The sequence below is a fragment of the Sceloporus undulatus genome, chromosome 2 (assembly GCF_019175285.1).
Source record: "Sceloporus undulatus isolate JIND9_A2432 ecotype Alabama chromosome 2, SceUnd_v1.1, whole genome shotgun sequence".
NCBI lineage: Eukaryota > Metazoa > Chordata > Lepidosauria > Squamata > Phrynosomatidae > Sceloporus > Sceloporus undulatus.
The window spans coordinates 224803091-224815871 of record NC_056523.1 but is presented as its reverse complement, the minus strand read 5'-3'; the positions used below and the strand labels follow the sequence as shown (position 1 = coordinate 224815871).

The 12781-nt window shown below is 44.5% G+C and overlaps 1 protein-coding gene across 1 annotated transcript; it reads right to left on the bottom strand.

Annotated features, from left to right (window-relative positions):
* Window positions 1-1305: 1305 nt before the first annotated feature.
* TPI1 (triosephosphate isomerase 1) lies at window positions 1306-11472 on the bottom strand. The gene is made up of 7 exons (XM_042453301.1): window positions 11273-11472; window positions 3815-3938; window positions 3625-3709; window positions 3355-3487; window positions 2640-2725; window positions 2401-2488; window positions 1306-1845 (listed from the first exon to the last, which is right to left on the bottom strand). Exons 1-7 carry the CDS (start codon window positions 11382-11384, stop codon window positions 1727-1729), a joined length of 747 nt encoding a protein of 248 aa, XP_042309235.1. The 5' UTR covers window positions 11385-11472; the 3' UTR covers window positions 1306-1726.
* Between the last annotated feature and the right edge of the window lie 1309 nt (window positions 11473-12781).

Genomic DNA, 12781 nt, shown 5'->3' with positions numbered 1-12781 from the left:
TGAAGAGTCATCACGCCAGACAGGAAATTCAGTATCACCATATCCACAGAACTGGTACCACCTTCTTGTGATGCACGACTTCTACCTCTGGCTAAATCCTTCCTCGCCATTTCCTTGGATGAGACTGTCAGGGAGGTAGTGCCACCATCTGCCTTCTTTTCTTCCTTGTGGGGCTTGGTGAGCCCCTCATACATCCCTCTCCATCCTTGCCAGTCTCAGGCACTCACCTTGAGCAGGCCTTGTAATGTCACTCATACAGCATCTTGCATAAGCAGCCTACCCACTGCACAAAAGGCACCACCAAAGGTGATGAAGCTGATGGGAGCTGCATCTCTGCTGCCACTACCACCCCTTTGTGCAGCAGCCAGGTGGCCATCAGTGTCTGCTTCAGCTGTGCTCAGCTTGCCACTGCCTCTTCTGGTTTGTGCTCCTCCACTGTCTTGAGCCCTCTTGGTTGAGGTCCTTGGCTGTGAAGCCAAAACATAGGAGTGAGCTGGGTGCAGCAAAGGAACATGCTGCTGGGCTGCTGCACAAAATGTGTGTGTGTATGGGCAACCCCCTCCTCATTGCTCTCAGTGGCACCCTATGTGAGGATGATAGGCTGTCTATGCTCCTCTGGCACAAGAACACCCAAGACTGGCAAAGATGGAGAAGGTTGCATGGGGAGCTCACCAAGCCCTTTGGAAAGGAAGGAAGAAAGCAAAGACCGAGTGGTGGTACTGCCTCCCTCCCTGTTTCGCCCAAGGAAAATGCAAATGCCATTAGCAGCAACCATGGTCCTGAAGTCCCAGGCATTCACTGTGTGTCTTTTTACCCTCCAGCTGGCTCTGGACTGAAGAAGAACAAGATGCCTTCCCTTTGGATACTCTCCCCTCTGTGGGGCCACAAGTGAGCAGGATATTTTGACTCCAAGGACAAAAAATATAAGTTTTGTGAAGCCATGGCATCTGCTACAGATATGGGGGTCATACTGTAGCTTTCTCTCTTGATTCATTGCATTCATTTTAAGTACCGATTCTGTGGCGATTCCTGTTAAGTTTCCTAGTCAAGTTAAATGCTGAGACTAGGCAACATTACCATAAAGTTTTCTCTTAAGCATGCTGCATATATGCCCATATCTCAGCCCCAATTCTAACCCCAGCAGGAGAAATTCACTGCAGTAGAGGCAACTGAAAATCAGTATCTGAGACATTTTCACCTCGGGTAAAAAGTGACTGTGCAATTTCTGAAATTTTCCTCTGGGTGGCAAAGAGCATGGGGACATGAAGGCATTTACCCCCATGTTACAAGAGTTCTCTCATACACTACTTTCCCTTTGTTTATTTCTGTTCATCATTGGCTTATGGAACATGAAACAGACGTACATCTTACAAACAATACAAGCCACTGGGAAGCAACATCCCTTCCTCAAAAGTGCAGGTGGGCCTACAGCAGTACAAGAGACACTGGTTAGAAAACAGCCTAGAGGGATAAGGGAAGAGCAGGAAGTCTGACCCAAAAACAGAGGGTAGTGAAAAAAGCCCTGATCGTACAAGGCTCTTGGCTAACCATTTGCAATCATTGTGTTCAGCAGCAGAATTGAACAAATAACAGCAAAGTATGGGAAAGGGATTTGAGGGTGAGGCCATTTCTTTTGAGTGCAGAGGCTGGGCATTTATTTTTACAGTATCTATCTCCCAACCACGATGGCTGTCCCCCTCCCCAGCTTCTGACTGTATGGTAGGTTTCATTGTTTTGCATTGATGATATCTACGAACTCAGGCTTAAGGGAGGCTCCACCAACAAGAAAGCCATCCACATCATGTTGAGAAGCCAGTTCTTTGCAATTGGCACCAGTGACTGAACCTGCAAGAGATAAAATGCCATTACAAAAATGAGGCACAAGAAAAACACAGCAAGCAAGGATGAGAAAAAGCACGTCGTACTACATGGTAGTATAACAGCACACCAGTACCTTTTAAGGCAAAGACATTTGGAAAGGATGGAATTTACAGTGCAATGTTATGCAAACCTACTCAGAAAGAAGTGCCTCTAGCTGGTAAACGTATAGGATTACAGCCTTAGGCACAAGTCCAACCGTTAGTCCCAAATGGATTGCATCACTAAATCTAACTAAATGCTGATTTATGAAATTTGCATATAGGCCTCAGAATGTACTACAGAGTCAGTCTACCTATCTGCTAATATTCTGCAATTAAGCCATCTTTCAAAACAATCATCTCCCTCTAAGAGAATTTTCCACACCCCACACATAAATGTGTGAGGGGCAGCTGTCTACCAGCTAGGCTCTATCATCTGGTCCCACCCACGCATAGCTAGGACACCAGAAACTGAATGGTTGGTTGTGCAGTCAACAGGCAACACTTGCTTTCTGAACCGGAAAGAGTAGACTCCATTTACCTCCATAGATTATTCGGGTTGATTGTGAAACAGCATCAGATACATGGCTCTTCAGCCAGCCCCTCAACTTCTCATGAACTTCCTGGGCCTGCAAGAATTGGAAGAGTTTTCTCAGTGCTACTCAGTATAATGCGTATGATGCATCTTTGAAGTGGTGTTTGAAAGTATTTTCCATCCTCCATCATTTCCTTCACAAAAGGGAAATGACATTTGGAAACATTTTCCTAACATATCCATACCTGTTGGGGAGTTGCAGTTTTACCAGTTCCAATGGCCCAAACTGGCTCATAGGCAAGAACTACTTTGCTCCAGTCCTTTACATTATCTAGGGAGAAGAGAGGGGGATGTTAAGTACCATTTAGGAGTACAGACCCAATGCCTCCTACTGAGAAAAATGAGCATGTTGAAATGGTTGTTTGGGAGTATATGCAGGACAATATTGAGAGTGTCTATGAATCCGGAAGAACATTTATTCCAATCCTGAATATATACAGAAGTTCGCATTACTTTAATGGGGGGAATGGACAGGTCACACTTTAAGTTAGCTTACTTACTAATTAGCTTACTTGCTGTTCACCGCTATGATCTTTGGAATAGCGGTATATAAATAAAACAAATTATTATTATTAAGCGACTGCTTCCCCAGATGTTTTTGGACTTCTGGACATAACTATCTCTGTCTATTACGACATAATTTGTCCAACATTTCTAACAACAACTACTGAGTTGTATAAAGCACCAATTTCATCTGCCTCCTTAAAACCAGTGTGTGCTGTAGTTCTTACCAGAACATTATGAGTTCTCTCAGGTTTTTCTCTTTACTGCAGACTTTTTTTTAATGCAGGAAGGGTGATGGGCAGGAAAATAAAATAAGAGCCTCCACTTTAGTATGAAATTTGTAATTAACAAAACAAACTGTGGCATCTGCCAGAAAGTGCCCCAGTGCCCTCTTACCAGCAATAGCCTTGGTCTGTTGAAATACCACCTTCTCTGTGATGCCAGCCTCTCGCTCATCCAGTTTCTCCCCAATGCAGGCAATGACACCAAGACCCTCTGCCAAGGCATGGGCCACCTTTTGGCCAATGAGCTGGGAATGGTTTTAGAAAGAGAGACCTGTAAATACTGTGAAACTTCAGCACTTATCCCTACTTCAAAAAATCCTGGCCTTCCAAAGCCAGTAGAGAGAAAGCGAAACTGAACAGGCAAATCCACAAGCTCACTCACCTCATCTGACTCGCCAAAGACATGCCTTCTCTCAGAGTGTCCCAAGATAACCCAGGTAGCACCAATATCCTTGATCATGGCAGGACTAGTGGGGGAAAAACACACCAAAGGAAACAGTCACACAAGGTAATGTGCTATAAGAGACCACCACCAGCCAGCCAACCTGGCCCTGAAGTCCCAGCAGACTCACCTGATTTCTCCTGTGAAAGCTCCTTTGGCCACCTTGTAACAATTCTGTGCAGCCACACCGAACTTGGCATTCAGCTTCTGGCGGGCAAAGTCAAGGTAGATGGTGGGGGCACCACAAACAACCTCTGTGGAGGCAAAAGGGGGAATCAGTGCTGGAATGAAGCAGACTCAGTGACTCGTAGTAAATCAGTGAGACAGATGCAGATCCTCCCCACCCCAAGCTCAATTCAGTACTCATATCCAGCATATGAGATCTGCAAACATGTTTCCCAAATCAGCCATGATGCCCACAGTGGGCAAAGCAAACTCTGCCTCTTATCTCCACACAGTGTAATGTCGAAAAATACCAGTCCACTGAGTACACTGATAGTACTGTGCAAATACTAGTTTATTGGCAGCTGCATATTGGCAGAAGCCGTGGGCACAGACATCAGTGAGCAGCACCATCCCCTTTCTCTCTCTCTGCTCAGCAGGCTGCCAAAATGGTTGGCTGATTGTTCTGGCTAAAGCTGATTGCTTGTACAGCAATTCTGAAATCAGGCTGAGGGTCACAGAGGCTACCCATCCCTGAATTAAAAGTCACTACTATCAGATAAGCCTATTTCACTAGGTTACTAAAGGGATGAAATGACACAAGATGACATACTGTGAGCCATCCAGAACCTTCTGGGTACTGCTGAAACCCATCCCCTCAAAGACCCCTGGTGCCTAACATTTCTCTTTTCACACCCTCTGAAGTATCCATCCAATTTTGTCTGGAGCTCCACTGTTTCTTCAGTGGGGCAGCAACACTCTGTCCAAGGAACAACATCCTCTCCCTTCAAACCAATTCAAGTCAGAATAAAGCCAGCTCTATACAAGTATGTGCTGTATTTTGTTCATGTTCATTCCAGCCCCATTTAAAGAAAGTACCTACAAAGTCTGACCAGGCAAAAAGATTGCTGTGACTTCTCTTGTTACAGATGCCATTTAAACATCAACCCCATCTCTCTGAAAGGCTCACGAGAGCTTACAGTATTTTAATACTACTTCCCCTTTGGCTTCTTGCTACATTAGAAATCCTCTTTCCTAAATTGGCTGTCCCACAAACTCCCCCTCAACACCCATTATTTCTCTAGTGGCCTGATGTGACCTGAAAGATGTTTGTGACAGAGAAGACTCCAGAAGCATCAGACAGTGGAAGACACAGCATTCCTAGGAGAGGCTGTACCTAATATGACAATGGCCATCTAGCCCACAAAGGGTTATTTCCCCTACTAGTCACTCCCCCTCGAACCCAATAAGAGGCCACAGTTATTTCCCAGTTAAACCTTTCTCTCTTTCTAAGAAAAAAACGGCATTATGAAGACTACCATTACCTTAGCCTCCTTTTGGTGGCCTCTTCCCTGTACCGCTCACCCCTTTTGCAGACTGACTGACCGCACAGGTAGGCTGCACACTGGCTGGATCCAGAGATGGCCAGGATGCTGTTTGCATTAGGAAGGATCTATGTACCTCCCCGCTGTTGTTTGAATAACTCTACAAACTGAGACTATGGCTGTACAGACACTACAAATGCATGCCGGCTTCACAGCATTTTAATTATCATGGGTCCTGAAATAGGGGGTTGCTTGTTTTCCTGCAGGGCGCATATACCTGTTCTACTTTCAGATAGGTCTGTTTGTTTGCAGTACTGCCATAGCATCCTTTCTGAGAAGGGGCAGAAAACTAAATACTGGAATTTTTCCTAGAGGAATACTCCATAGCCACATTGCTCCCAAGTAGGGTTGCCATAACTGTCCACTAAAACCTGGGACAAAATGTAGGACAAAATCTAGACCAAACTGTAGGACAACTGCAGGACAAAACTCAGCCCAAAATGTAAAACATGTAAGAAAAATGGAGGACCTTAAATGTTCTACATTTTGGGCTGAGTTTTGTCCTGCAGTTGTCCTACAGTTTGGTCTAGATTTTGTCCTACATTTTGTCCCTTACATTTTGTTTTAGTGGACAATTATGGCAACCCTACTCCCAAGCAGATAAGACAGATTCGCTCTGTAGGAGAGCATACCTAAAATGAAACATGGAGAGAAGAGGACAGGCAGCATGAATTCAATTGAGAATAAAATGGGATGGGTAAAGTCCACACACAGCGTTTTTTTGGTTTGGTTTTAGTGGTACTTGATCCTTCCAGGCTCCCCCAATACTCTTTGTCTCCTTATCCTTAAAAAAAGGTAAATTGCTTTTGGAAGCATTCATGTTTAAACAGGTTGCAGCACTCCAGGCACTTTTAAAAACTTTTTCAAAACCAGAAATGGGGTTCCACCATTTCTGGCTTTGTTCCTCCCCCTTCGCCTCCTGTTTTGGGCATTTCTCATAATATGCATAGCCCTTGAATGGTCCCCAGGGCAGAAAACTGAACCCTGGACCCACTGCTGCCACCCGCCCTGGACTAGACAAACAGAACCAGACTTTAGAAGTCAGAGACAGAGGAAAAAAACACAACTTTCTTGGGTTTAAAACAATTTTGTTGCATTAATGTTTTAATGTAAAAAAAAAAAATCCTACTCATTTTAATACAGTACTGTGAAACATTGTTTTATGTGTTTAGAAAGCTTGATCAACCATGTTTTAATGCTTTCTAATATAACAAGGTAAGTTATTAGACTTTAATATCTTCCAATAAAAAACTTTTTACTGTTTATTATCCCTATTAAATCTGAATATATGTAGAATATATGTAACAAACATGCAAAGTACTCTCAGAGTTGTCTTGGTTGAATGTCTGTTAACTGAAATATTTGTTTTTGAATGGCATTTCCTGCTCTCTAAGATAAAATGATTAAAAATAAGCAACTGACACTGGACGCTGGTCTAACAAGAAACAATGACCAATAGACAGTTAAATTTAAATTGTTTAAATTCAAACAGTCATTATTGTTCCACTAAGAGGAATGGAAAATAGTAATAATAGCCAGACTTTCAAAAATATATGAATAACCATTTTTTAAAAAGAAGGAGTGGTGGGTTGCTTGGTTTATTTTAAAAGCCATTTGGTTTAAACCATAGTTTAAACTAATCTGTTTAAATCAGTATGTAGAGAGATCTTGTAGCATCTCTGAGACTAACTGAAAGAAAGAAGTTGGCAGCATGAGGTTTCATAGACCTCAGTCTACGTCCTCAGATGCTGGTTTAAATCAACCAACCCTGTTTGGAGATTGAGTAACCATAAGAATAGCCCTCAAGACATGTGCCTCTGGTGCCATTGATTCTAATGGCTATCCTTGTTTTTTTTTCCTACCAGACCTAGCTTGCAAAGACTGAAAGATCTGTGGGTGTTATGACCCTTACATTGTGTGTGTGCCCTTCTGCTGCTTAGAACAATATTGATCATGAGACAGACAGGTGCTGCTGCCAGTTAGGGCTGCCCACAGACTGGAATAAAGCCAGCTTAGTTCACTCATGTGCTCGCATTACCTGACTGATCTGAAGAAGGTAGCCTGTGATACTTAGCAGAGCATACATACACTATAAACATTATTATCTGCTACTTCAAGTAGTCTTTTGTCTGGCACAAGTAAAGTACCACGTTAACATTTATTTATTTTTTCGACAAGGTGTTTACAGCAGGGGGGCAAAGTGTGGCCCTCTAGATGTCGCTGAACTGCAGTTCCCATCAGCCCTAACCAACACGGCCAATGGGGAGGAATGCTGGGAGTTGCAGTTGAGCGCTATTTGTTGGGCTGTACTGTGTCCACTCCTGCTTTAGAGAATGAAGCAAATCTTTTTAAACTTCTAACAGTTCATGCCTAAGTTCATATTTAAGTATGGAGCTATCCATCCTTGGATCGCCCTGGCAGACTACCAAAAATTGGAAGTTAGCAGCTATCCACAACGACTCAGCCCAGAATCAGAAGTGGAAAGGGTGATGCTGGGGAGATGGCTGATGGGGAATGTTTTATGCTGCACAACAGGAGAAGGATTCATTTTTCAACTCAAGGACCTTCAACTACCTTCCTGAGAGCTTCAGGTCTGTGACTGGCAAGGCCTCTGTAAAAAGTGAAAAGGGCCACTTCTTCACCCATGCCCATCTGCCCTAGCTGTTCACCCAAATCTAACACATATCCATCCAGTCAGTCTCTTCATCCAACCCCTGCAATGTATCTAGTCGTTAAAAAAAAATCATGACAACATAATTTGGGCAGTTAAGGAAAAGTACTCATCCTACCCTCCATAACTACAAATGACTGCCAAGGTCATCCTATAGAATAAGATATCTTTAGAAACTGTTTTCTTTGGTGCTAGAGCTCTTTCTGGAGGGAGAGGAGTGTTTCTAGCCTACAGCATTATTTTGAATGGGAAACCCAACTATGCATGAATATCTTGCCTGACAAATTATGAGAAAGAGACCAGGCAATACTGTATATGTTTGTGATTCTGCAGTGGCTTTGCCTCCAGTAAGTCAGGCAATGCAGAGATGCTCAAATACTCCATGCTCTCTTTCAAGCAAGCAGTATAACATAGATAAGGAGAATAGCTGGGCCATAAAATCAATAAGCTGGACCATAAAATCAACCTCCTCCCCTCCCCTCGAGCCTCACTGGGAGGCTTGTCTCCTGACCTTTAGCAGGCGAGAGGGATAAAGTTTCCAGCCCCAAGGACAGTATTTTTAGGCAGCAGCACTGCCACCTATATTTAGGATCCCCTCTCTTCCAGACCCTTTGACATTTCTTCAGGACACTTTCAGAAACAGAAGCCCTCTTCCAGCCCACCTTGCCCTTTCTGAGGTAACAGGGGCAGCAGGGAGTCTGCCAAGGGAACCATCTGGCTCTGAGAAACCTTTCCTCCTTCACTGGCACTGCCAAGCTAATGCCTCAGTAGTTATACCAGGCAGAGCCAAGGGGACAGTCTCCTTAATGCTTGGTAAGGAGGACAGGCATCAATAATACTCCTTTTCCTTAGAATACAATGACAGTCATGTTGGTCTGGAAAATCAGTATCCAAAGATATTTTTTGCAGCATCTTTCAAACTAACTGAAAGAAAGGCAGCAGGAGCTTTCCTAGACTCAAGTCCACTTCTTCAGATGCATTCCCTTAGAGATGATCTTGCTAATAAATGTGTGTCGAATATGGGCAGATCACTCTAATGCTGATGGGCTCCAGCAACTGGCAAACAGACTGCCCCTAAACATGGAAGCTGCCATGGTGTGGGCAGAGCAGCAATTGCCAGGAGGCTGGCATCCCAACAGACTGCAATTAGGAGGAACAGGAATGCCCCCAAATACCCTGGATGTGTTTGTTTGACATCTTAGCACATAGATGAAAATAGTGGGGTTAGCTTCCTCCACCAACAGTCTCTGTAGCTCAGAATCCTACAAAGCATACTGTGGTAAAAAGGGGACAGTTACCTCTTTTCGAGGTCAATTGCCAGGCAAGCATTCTCCTGGGTTTGAAGCAGAGAGGAAAGGGAATGAGGCCAGATCCTTCCTTATGCAATGGGCAGGCAATGGGAAACCTCCTCTGAACCAGCCTTGCCAAGTTTGCTTTGGAGTTGCTATAAGTTGGAAATAACTTGAAAGCACACAGCAACAACTAACTCAAATGGATCTTGCAGCATCTTTGAGACTTCCCCTTGCATGAGGAAGGATCTGGCCTCTAAACTGACATGGCTAGCTCTTTGAATTTGTTAGTCCCAGTTCTAGGAAAGTAGGAAGTATTATTATTGAGCGGAATGAATTTGTACATTTGCAGATCATGAATCTGATGTGCAAAATACCTCTACTGCATGCCTCTTAATGTATCATTTGCGTATCAGAATCTCAAATCAAATTCAATACACCAAAATCCAAACACAAATGTTTAGATTGACACTCTCACAGGACTGTCTCTGGGTTCTCCACCCCAAACATGTTCTCTGAAGAAGTAGGCTGAGGTCTAGCAAAGCTCCTGCTGCCCAACTTCTCTCTTTCAGTGAGTCTCAAAGATGCTGCAAAAGATCCCTTTGCAGATTGACCTTCCAGAACAACATGACTATATCTTTGAATCTGTTAGTCCCAGTTCTGGGGAGGTAGGAAACAATATTATTGAATTGAATTCATGTGTACATTTGCAGACAATGAGTCTGATGTGCAAAATATCTCTCTTAATGCCTCTGAGGAAGTAGGCTGAGGTCTAGCTAAGCTTTTCTCTTTCAATGAGTCTCAAAGCTGCTGCTGCTTCTGCTGCAAAAGATGCCTTTGCAGAGGGCTTTTCCCAGAGTGACCCTCTGGGCTTTGGCCTTCTTTCCAAAGGCCCCCTTGGCTTTGAATGGGCTTTTTCAGGCTCCCTGGTATGATGCCCCTGGATGCGCCTGCTTTCCTCTGGCTGCATTTTGGCCTCTCTTCCTTCCCCACAAAGAGCCAGGGAGGGACTACGTGCGGAAGGACACGCGGTGGAAGCGGGGCGGGACCGGAGGGAAAGGAGGACGTCCGGGGAAAAGGGAGGACCGTGGCCAAACCAAAGCTCCCAGAACCAATTGCCTTCATGGGGTTTAGCTGCAGTCCTATGGCATTCATTTTTGGAGGTCTGTCCTACAGAGTAGGCTTGGCCTTTAATTCATTCCTGTGTTCATTGATGAGTCAGTTTTTGACAAGCATGGGAAAAAAGGGATGATTACTTTTGACCCTGTTAACTGTCTGGTTATGTGAAGGTGAAGGCTTTCATGGCCGGCATCCATAGCTCTTTGTGGGTTTTCCAGGCTCTGTGTCCATGTTCCAGAAGAGTTTCTTCCTGACGTTTCGCCAGCATCTGTGGCTATGGGCATCTTCAGAGATGCCAAGTCTGGCTATGAGTTGACAATGCTAAGTCGGTTCAATACAGCAAAGGTGGTGGGAGTGATTTGAGAGCTGGAGTAGGGCTCTGGGTTCGAATCCCGGCTCCAGCATAAAACTGCTCTGGGTGACCTTGGGCAAAAGGTCACTCTCTCTCAGCCGCAGGGGAAGGCAAGGCAAGCCTCCTTGACAGGAAAGCTCCCCAGGGTCGCCATGACTGCTGCTGATGGCACCCAACGAAGGCAAGATGACATATATGTATTTTAATGATCATTAATAGTAATTAATCATTATAATACTGTTTATTACATTATAATAAGTGTATTATAATAACTACTACACTGTAATATTATTTATTACATTATAATGTAACAGATTGTAATATGTAACGTTATTTATCATACTTATTACATTAATAACAGTAATTAATATTAATAATTAATGATTATTATTATTAATATCGATCATTGTTAATAACAACGGCATTTCTCTAATGGACTTGGGCTCCTCTTGAGCAAGAGGCTGCCCATAGGGAGGACGTGTCCGGGAAAAGGAGGACGCGCCTGACTCTCCCTGGCCCTCAGGGTGACCAGATGTCCTCCTAACAGGCCAAAGAGGACAGGGCACCCCAAAATGGAGGACGCGTCCGGGAAATGGAGGACCTCCCTTACCTACGTCGGCGGAGACATTGGCCCCGTTGAGGGTCTGGATGAGCTCCCCGAGGCTCTTCTTGTCGCCGTTCATCTTCCAGTTCCCGCCCACGAAGAACTTCCTCGGTGCCATGATGGAGTAAGGGATGAATGAAGGAGCTCTGAGGAGGAGAAACAAAGGTCGAAGAGCGCGGGAGAGACAGCGGCGCCGCCCTGAGTCCGGCCCGCTTTTATAAGGCCACGACGGAGCCCCGCCCACTGGCCCCGTTGACGTCACAAAGGCGAAGGCCACGCCCCTTCACCTTCCTCGACGTCCTCATCCGGGCATTCTATGGAGGCGGGGAAATGTAGGCGCATGCGCACTCGACCGCATTCCCTTTGACACAGGCCAAGGGAAACAGTTGCATCCTCCTTTTCCCTGGCAGGTCCTCCATTTCTGCCTTCTCTCCATAAAGCGTCCTCCATTTGCAGCATCCATTGACATTTCATATGAGTTTTTGTAGTAGCTTTCATTGGGTCATGCTCTACTTTCCCTCCTCCATTTTGAGCATGGCTAAGAAGCATGCATTTACATTTATAGGAGGGCTTTTAGCAATTTGAGCAGAACAGAGTGGTACTATTACTGTGGTACTATTACTATTACTTCCCTTGATCTAGACGCTATACTTGTATTGATGCAGCCTTCTATTTGGCAGTGGCCTCCACTTTTCCTGGGCTGTCCCACCATTTTGAGCATGAGTGAGAAGCTATGTATTTATAGTGAGAGGCAAAGTTAAGGGACCAAAATGGAGCCTGGCCTCTATTCTCTCAAAGTGAGCAGGTCAGGAAGGTAAAGATTCCCTTCTCATGGGTGGAATCTTCAGCCAAACATAGAATCATAGAGTAGGAAGAGACCCCAAGGGCCATATAGTCCAACCCCCTTCTGCCATGCAGGAGCTCTCAATCAAAGCATCCCCATTGACAGATGGCCATCTAGCCTCTGTTTAAAGACCCCCATAGAAGGAGACTCCACCATAACTCCAAGGAAGGAGTGTGTTCCATTGTCAAACAGCCCTTACTGTCAGGAAGTTCCTCCTAATGTTGAGGTGGAATCTCTTTTCCTGTAACTTGCATCCATTGATCCGGGTCCTGTTCTCTGGAGCAGCAGAAAACAAGCTTGTTCCCTCCTTAATATGACACCCCTTCAAATATTTAAACAGGGCTCTCATATCACCTCTTAACCTTCTCTTCTCCAGGCTAAACATCCCCAGCTCCCCGAGTCCTTCCTCAAAGGGCATGGTTAACTTATCCATCTCAGACATTTCTGCTAATGTTAGAAGCCAGTCATCTATTGATGATACCTCATTACTCTTCCAGGGTTGTGCTAATCTTAATCCTGCTGCCAAAATTATATACATCAGAACTCTCCAATATTCCTTCTCTATCTGTGGGGGAATCTTATTTATCATATTTAAAAGATAACTCTCCAGTCTTAATTCAAAGTTAATCTTCAGGTTCTCTTTTGATCTCAATATGTATCCTCTTCCAATC

What these genes read in the sequence shown, in the direction of transcription:
- TPI1 (XM_042453301.1), bottom strand. Translation starts at nt 11,384, where the DNA reads ATGGCACCGAGGAAGTTCTTCGTGGGCGGGAACTGGAAGATGAACGGC. An exon ending in GCTTTCACAGGAGAAATCAG is followed by an intron (nt 3,710 to 3,814) that starts GTGAGTCTGCTG and finishes TTCCCCCACTAG; the next exon opens with TCCTGCCATGATCAAGGATA. An exon ending in ACAGACCAAGGCTATTGCTG is followed by an intron (nt 2,726 to 3,354) that starts GTAAGAGGGCAC and finishes TCTTCTCCCTAG; the next exon opens with ATAATGTAAAGGACTGGAGC.